Source organism: Phoca vitulina, unplaced genomic scaffold, assembly GCF_004348235.1.
Source record: "Phoca vitulina isolate PV1807 unplaced genomic scaffold, GSC_HSeal_1.0 scaffold20, whole genome shotgun sequence".
Classification (NCBI taxonomy): Eukaryota; Metazoa; Chordata; class Mammalia; order Carnivora; family Phocidae; genus Phoca; species Phoca vitulina.
Window position 1 is genome coordinate 38,785,611 of NW_022589723.1, and position 8,191 is coordinate 38,793,801.

An 8,191-nucleotide genomic window follows, 5' to 3' on the forward strand; every position below is an offset into this window, starting at 1 on the left:
ATGTATATATATAAGCTGGTCTGGGAGGGCCCTTCTAGGGAGCTGGCATTTGAACAAAGTCTCCAAAGACAAGAGGGAGTGAGCCCCGCAAATACAAGGGGACAGAGTCCAGTTCGAGAAAAGAGCAATAGGGGCAGCCCCGAGGTGCGAGCCGCTGAAGGGGGGTACGGACGCTGTGAGCCGGGTGGAGATGAGGCTGGAGACGGAGCCAGGGGCAGATCACTGAGGCAGTCTGTGTGTCAGGGAAGGTGTGTGGAGAGGAGGGTGAGAGCGGGAAAGGAAATGGGAATGGGAGGCGTCTGCTGGAGGTCAGCCTGGGGCCAGGCCGCCTCTGCCTGGGCTGGGCCTCTGGGCGGCAGCTGATGCAGAGGAGGGGATGGGGCCCACTCACTGCTCAGGTGCACTCGTGAGCTTATACATACACCGCCCCTGGACCCACATGTGTGCCTGCACCCACAGTCCCTCATGCACACCCAGCAAGGCTCCCATGCATACGAGTAGAATCGACTGCACGGGAACACATGCATGCGCGCGGACTCCTCACTCATTAGAATATCAGGGCTCTAGGACATTAGATCGTCTCATCCAACTCCCACACAGGACAGAGAAACTGAGGCCCAGAAAAGGAAGGGACTTTCTCAAATCCCACAGTCTGGTGGTGTGGGCAGATCTCAATCCCTTCCATAATCACGCACACGCACATGCACCCACACCGAGTTCCCTCCATAGCCTTGTCTTGTCAAGGGCCCAGGCAGGCCTCTCCCTCCCAGGAAACCCCCAGGAAACTTCAACCAGGTCTGCCAGGAGCTGCTGAGCTTCCTCACAATGAACCCCACGAGCTGGGGAGGGAAGACAGGGTGGGATGGACATTCTTAGAATGTCTTATCCTAAGGCACCATGTGACCCTGTCCCTGTCCCAGTGTGACTCTGGGCACATCCCAGGCACTGTGTGACCCTGGGCACATCCCTGTCCCAGTCTGGACCCTGAGTGCCTATCTGAAAATGAGGTAGAGAAAGTGACCTCTATAGTATTTTATTTCTGGCATTTGATGGCCATGCAATTCGCCTGTTCATCAAGTCAAGGAATATTTATTGAACATCTTTTCTGTGCCAGGGGTTAACAGAAACCAGGAGGACAAGATGTCTGCCTTTAACGGGCTTCTTCTCTAGCAGAGGAATCTCACATTAAACATGTAGGAATAGATTTCTGCCAAGTGAAGTAACTGAGGAGAGCTCCAATAGGAAAGACAGAGTCCCAAACAAGCCAGCCAGCAAGGGAACAGGCCATGCAGACAGAAGGAAGCCTAAACAGAAAAACGGGAGAGCTATTACTATATGCACAGAAATCAAATATAGTATCCCTGCAACAAGAACGGGGTACAGCATGTTTTAAAGAGAACATTCAGCAAATGAAAAGGAATCCTTGAAATTTAACATGTATACAGCAAACACCCTATGAGAAAGGTCGAATGGTAACAGAGAGGAGACCTCTTTGAAACAGGCGCAGGAAGGCACAGAGATGTGACAAAGGAGGGACCAGGAAGTCAGGGGTCCCTCTGGGAAGCACCACGTCTCGTTAACTGGGGTTCCAGAAAGAGAGAACAGACAAAATGGAGGTCAGGAAATCTTAAAGGAGTGAATCAAAAACCTTCCCAGAGCTGGAGAACATGAATTTCCGATTTGAAAGGGTAGGAACTCAGCAAGGCGCAGCAGGGTGGATTATCAGCTCATGGAGAGAGAGCAGGTCCTACAGGTTTCCAGAAAGACATATCCCAGGTGGCGGGCACAGAATCAATGTCCCACCAGCCATGGAGCCCCCCATACCAGCCCTGGAAGCAACAGCAAAGCGACGACTTCAAAGGGAGGGCCCCCATTAACGTTCTGGGGAAGAGATCTCCCTCTGGAGTTCTATACCCAGCCCGACTGTCACTGGTGGGGGGGGTGGGGGGGGCACCGAGTCTTCAGACAGGCCCGTCTCCCAACACCCCTCCCACACACCTTCTCTGGAAGGTGTTGGAGGGCGGGTTCTACCAAAGGAAAAGTGTAAACTAAGAAGGGGAAGACGTGGGATCCAGGAAGCAAGAGGTCCGAGCCCCGAGAGCTGAGTAACAGACGCCTGAGCAATGGAGATGGGCCATCCCCTGTGCCCGCGGCATAGCCACCGTCCGAATAAACTGAATGGGAGCAGGTCAGAAGGCTCAGGGGGAGATTCTGCAAGATAAAGCTGATAGAGTACTTTACGTGTTTACTTACATTGAGTACTTTATATTTACCCAACTGGGAGAGAGTGGGCAATTGAATTAGTGATAAGCATAAAAAACAAAAAACTAAGCCCCCTCCCCCACATCCAGATAAAGACAATTAACTCCAAGGAAAACAAGAGTCATCAAGAAAGACAGTAAGAGCTCTGCAGAAAAACCAAGGAGGTCTATGAGGACAATTAATGAGGGTCTCAGCAGCTTTAGTGGTCTCAGAAGGGGCTGCTCCAATGAGGTGATGTTTAATGGAAGCCTGAAATGCCAGAAGGTTCCAACCACAGCAGGAGGATCTGAGGGTGAGGAGGATCTTCGCACTCTGGGCCAGATGGAGACCGTGAGCTCCTTAGAGCACCTCGGAGGTGGCGCGGCCCTTTTGTGAGTGAGGTGGTGTAGGGGCTAAACAAAAGCACAGTGAAGCCTCTCCACCAGGAAACCCTCCGTGACTGACACTGAAGTTGCTGATTCTCCCCTCTGGTATATTGAACTCTGGATGTGTGTGCATCCAGCCTCTAGTGGATCCCCCCAAATTCTCCAGCACAATAACAGTGATGCCAGACAAGGCTTTGCCTGCAGTGGGACGGACCTCAGACTTCGAGAATATTCTCTGAGTTGGGTATCAGACTGGGGTGTTTTGCAGGGGGCACACTGTGCTTGCCAGAACTTCTGCAGCCTCACTTGGTGACAGGGGAATGGGGGTGTGATGAGCTTCGATGAGGGCTCCCCGGGGATGCTTTTAGCCAAAGACGATACTGTTTGTCTTGGTCCTGCCAGGAGGGTAAGTTGAGTCCTGAGCAGAATTCAGCCAGGTGTACAGACAGGAGGAGAAGGAAGGTTTTGGGAGAGGAGCTGAGGGGTTATGAGTAGGCTTATGGCGTAGAGGGCAAAATTATGTAGTCTACAAAGTGCTTTTCGGGGACTCTCCCATCTTTTGGTTTCTCCTCTGGCTCTCTTGTTTTGGGCCTCTTTCTCCTCCCCATTCCCACTCCTCTGGGCCCTCCTGGGTGGGGAGAAAGATCAGATACCCTCACCCTGGAGGCATATGTCCCTTCCACACAGTTAGTGTGGGAACAGTGCAGCCCAGAGAGCGGTGCCGCCCCCCCTCCCCCGCCCCAGGACATGCAACACCAGTGGTGGGATTTCAAGCACTGTGGGAGGACACAGAGAGAATATTCTGGAAGGAGTGCGGCCCTCAACCTCACCCCTGCCTGTCAGGTGGGCAGTCCTGGGTAATGGAACTTTGTCTCTGAGCCTGGGTATCTCAGAATCCCAGCCAGGGAAACTGAAGCCTGAGTCGGTCCTGTCCTGAGCTTCCTGCTATGGGGTTCAGAACCTTGTCACCCCTCTGCCTGCTTCCCTGATCCCTCCCCACCCGGCGCAGTGGGGAGCCGAGTCTGCCACCTGGGTGCCTTGGGACCTCTCTGGACAACATGTGTTGAGAGCTGCCTGGCCTCGGAGCCAGCAGGCAGGCCTGACACAGACGAGGAAGATGTGTTTTCTTACAAAAACAGAACTAACATCTTGGTTTCTTACTGAGGTGTTGGAGCCTGGCGGGCTTTTCACACACTCTGGCCTTCTCAGCTTTTCATTGAAACACACCATCACCCCCACAGACACATGGACACAAAGACACACACTTCTACACACCGACACACACACCCCCCCCGCCACATACGCACGCAGACTCAATCTACCCGGACGAACGCAGAGACAACACCCAAAGACACAGTCTCATGCCTACACAAACACAATTCAAACACTCACAAACACACAAATTCACACACACGGTCTTACACCTACATCCGCACAAACACACAAACTTATCCACACATCAAAACGTCACACACATGTGCACGCATGACCACTCATACGGCCCCAGCTTGGAGAAGTTTCCCCCCGCCTCCCCTTTTCTCTTGTTTGAAGTGCGGTTAAAAGTTTCCCACCTTCCATGAGATTCGATTCTTACTCTTCGCTCCATAAAAATCCTTCCAGCCCCATCTTCTATTGGGTCCTATCCAGCTAGTGCTGTGTCTTTAAGGAAGTTGAAGCTGCTAAAAGTGAGTGAGAGAGAGGGAAAAAAAAGAAAAAAATTGGCATCTTTTCCCCCTCAAGTTTCTGGTGTCACTTATGAAACACGGGTCCTTGCTGCTGCAGAGAAGAAGTTGTTTTGCTAGAAGGAGGGAGTGTCCAGGCTGCCTGGGCTCCCTTCCTGCAGCCTCCTCTCAGCGGGGCCCCAGGCACCCTGTCCGGGGAAGGGCGGGCACAGGCGAGCAACTTGACGGTGGGACAGGAACCAGGCTGCCCCTTCCTCCAGCCTCCTCATCCTCCCTCGGGCACCCTGGGCCCTGTAGCCTGTCCTGGGCTGACTCTGTCCTTTGTTGCTCTTTGGTTCCATCTTAGGAGAGGATCCACTTGGCTAAGAAAGAGTAGTTTGAAGGTAAGCCAGCGGGAAAGGGGGAGGCCTGCTGGGCACAGGGGCTGGACTGCCTGGTACTTTCCTGTCGGTTCGGGGTGCTAGGGACAATCCCTTGTTTGGATCTGGGCACGGGGCGTCTGCCCCGCCAGCAACCGCATCCCCGGAAATCCCAACAGCATTTGGGCTGAGCCGCTGGCCTCGCCCAAGCCAGCTGAGAGGTCCTGGCGGGGCTTTATTTAGGCAGCTGCCTGGCGCAGTTTGAACAGAACAGGCCACGGGTGTGATTCCATAGAAAGGGTTTGGTGTCTGCCGTGGTCATAGCCCGTAGGAGCAGGAGAGGGGAGGATGGGGTGGATGGGGGTGGTGTGCACTGCACAAGGGGCCTTGTCTGGGCCGGGGCAAAGCATACCTATGGGGGGCTCCGGTGGGAGGGACTGCGGCCAGGATGTGGGAGGGCAGGAGGGAGGTTCTGCGGAGTGCTGGGGGAGGGGGCGGCTGAAAACGGATTTCAAGTCATAAAGTCAGCTTGGAGCTGGCCGAGGCAGGGAGAGCTCTGCTCAGAGGAGGCGCTGGGGTCCTCTTCCGTCCCGTCTTCGCCTCTTCTGGCTGCATGACCTCGGGCAAGTCCTGGCCCTTCTTTGGGCCTCAGTTTCCCCTTCTGTAGAATGGGCTGCGGGCTAAGGTGGTGCTGGGTCTTAGCTGGATTCTGTGGGGCAGGACCTTCTGATGGGGAAGAGCCCTGTCTGGCTGGGGTCCTGAGAGGGACGAGTGCCTCGCGTGGGTCCTTAGGGTCACCTTGGCGGCATGCCCTTCTCTGCAGGAGGTAGGATGCAGGAGCTACGTCTGCTGTGCTGGGCGGTCCTCCTGGGCCTGGCGCAGGCCTGTCCTGAGCCCTGCGACTGTGGGGAGAAGTACGGCTTCCAGATCGCCGACTGCGCCTACCGCGACCTGGAGGCCGTGCCCCCCGGCTTCCCGGCCCACGTGACCACGCTGAGCCTGTCAGCCAACCGGCTGCCGAGCTTGCCAGAGGGGGCCTTCCGGGAGGTGCCCCTGCTGCAGTCGCTGTGGCTGGCGCACAACGAGATCCGCGCGGTGGCCGCCGGCGCCCTGGCCCCGCTGGGCAATCTCAAGAGCCTGGACCTCAGCCACAACCTCATCTCTGACTTTGCCTGGAGCGACCTGCACAACCTCAGTGCCCTCCAGTTGCTCAAGATGGACAGCAACGAGCTGACCTTCATCCCCCGGGACGCCTTCCGCAGCCTCCGCACCCTGCGCTCGCTGCAGCTCAACCACAACCGCCTGCACACGCTGGCCGAGGGCACCTTCGCGCCGCTCACCGCGCTGTCCCACCTGCAGATCAACGATAACCCCTTCGACTGCACCTGCGGCATCGTGTGGTTCAAGACGTGGGCCCTGACCACGGCCGTGTCCATCCCGGAGCAGGACAACATCACCTGCGCGTCGCCCCACGTGCTCAAGGGCACACCGCTGAGCCGCCTGCTGCCGCTGCCCTGCTCGGCGCCCTCCGTGCAGCTCACCTACCAGCCCAGCCAGGACGGCGCCGAGCTGCGGCCTGGCTTCGTGCTGGCCCTCCACTGCGACGTGGATGGGCAACCGGCGCCCCAGCTTCACTGGCACATCCAGACGCCGGGCGGCACCGTGGAGATCGCCAGCCCCAACGTGGCTGCCGACGGGCTGGCCCTGCCCGGGGCCCCGGCCAGCCGGCCGCGCTTCCGGGCCTTTGCCAACGGCAGCCTGCTCATCCCCGACTTCGGCAAGCTGGAGGAGGGCACCTACAGCTGCCTGGCCACCAACGAGCTGGGCAGTGCGGAGAGCTCGGTGAACGTGGCGCTGGCCACACCTGGGGAGGGCGGCGAGGATGCGCTGGGGCGCAGGTTCCACGGCAAAGCGGCCGAGGGGAAGGGCTGCTACACGGTGGACAACGAGGTGCAGCCCTCGGGTCCGGAGGACAACGTTGTCATCATCTACCTCAGCCGCGCTGGGGGCCCCGAGGCTGCAGCAGCGGGAGAAGGGGGCCCTGGGCAGCGACCCCCCAGCCTGCTCCTGCTAGGCCAGAGCCTCCTCCTCGTCTTCCTCACTTCCTTCTAGCCTGCCCCCACGCCCCCACCCTGGGCCGGGCTGGAGCAACGCCAGGGCCTCCCTGACTCCCCCCCCGCAACATCACAGATGTCCCTTGTAAGTGGCGCAGGGGGCTGAGGGTGGCAACTCCCAAGCCTGCTTGGGGGACTTCGAGTCTTCCTACCTCCCTTCTCATCTCTTCTGGAACACTCACCACCCCCAACTTCTAAACTTGCTCAAAGCTAGTGACTAGAACAGAACCTGATTCCATACTCACCGTCACAGTGCTGATTGCTGCTGGCCACCCTGCCCTTGCTCCCCTGTCAGGGCCGTGCCCTAACCAACTGGGCGAAGCCTCACCGATGGCGTTCCAGACACTGGGACCGACAAGCTGGCAAAGGCTGGGGGCACGGGGCTGGGGCTGGGGGCTCGGCAGGGAAGGACCCTGAAGCAGACAGGGCACGGGGGGGAGGAATAGGGTCTAGGGGCAGTGGTTGGCATGGCTCTGGGCTCTTGGTGACCTGCTTGAGCTCCTGCTGCCTCTTGGCATTCTCTGATGATCTGGGGGCTCAGGAATCAGTGCCCTCATCTCAGACAGGACTGGAGGATCCAGGATGGCCTGCATCTTTTCCCGCCCTGTGCCCCTCCACCCTGGACAGCTGTCCTGCCTTTTCTCCAAGTACGCATCTGTAGCCTGCCCCTCCAAAGAGGCTGGCCATCCCAGGGGCGGCCGAGAAATAAACAGCATTTCTGATGCTCGCTTTGTGTCTGCCTGGCGTTTTGTCTGAATCTAGGACCCCTCCTTACCACCCCGGTTGGGATAGGATAGGGCGCTGGAGAGTCAGGACGCCCAGGCTGCCTGTCCGTCCACACGTGGTGGGGCCCGCGAGGCACACAGAGACTGTGTAGTAGGCAGCACGAAAGGGGTGGGCCGGGGGCCGGGGGCTGGGGGCTGGGCCTTGAGCTGAGCTGAACCGCAGATGTTCTCTCTCTTCAAACTAGCCCACAGGACAAATGGGGGTGCAGGCCTGATAACCATTACAGAGGCTTCCCTGGGGTCCTGGTGGCCCTGAGCAGGGCTTCCTGCCAGCAGTGGCCTGGGGAGCCTTTGGGGAGGAGGACGGGGAATGGGAGTCCCCGGCTTGTGGCCCCTCTTCCCGGTCCAGCTCCTGGAAGAGATGGTAGGAAATGGAGAGGAAATGGGGGACTGACAAGGCAAGATGGAGAGGAAAGAGAAAGGAGGAGATGGGGACACAGGGCAGTGGAGAGAGAAGGGGGAGAGAGAGAAAGACTCAGAGATCGAGAATAAGAGAGCATCTTCGAGGGGGGAGGAGATGAACAGTGCTTTCCAGGAAGAGGAAATGGTATTCCTGGAGGAAAGTCTGGCCTTGGAGTCTTTCCCACACAGCAGGTGGATCAGTGACTGACTTGGTGGGGGGGG

General features: G+C 57.8%; 1 protein-coding gene across 2 annotated transcripts; it reads left to right on the top strand.

Annotated features, from left to right (window-relative positions):
• The first annotated feature begins 4,397 nt into the window (after positions 1 to 4,397).
• On the top strand, positions 4,398 to 7,509 carry ISLR (immunoglobulin superfamily containing leucine rich repeat). Of its 2 annotated transcripts, none has more exons than XM_032417434.1 (2): positions 4,398 to 4,692; positions 5,492 to 7,509. In XM_032417434.1, exon 2 carries the CDS (start codon positions 5,500 to 5,502, stop codon positions 6,778 to 6,780), a length of 1,281 nt encoding a protein of 426 aa, XP_032273325.1. In that variant the 5' UTR covers positions 4,398 to 4,692; positions 5,492 to 5,499; the 3' UTR covers positions 6,781 to 7,509. The 2 variants fall into 2 exon arrangements, with proteins under 2 accessions (XP_032273325.1, XP_032273324.1); XM_032417433.1 differs by lacking the exon at positions 4,398 to 4,692 and adding an exon at positions 5,215 to 5,291.
• Positions 7,510 to 8,191: the final 682 nt, after the last annotated feature.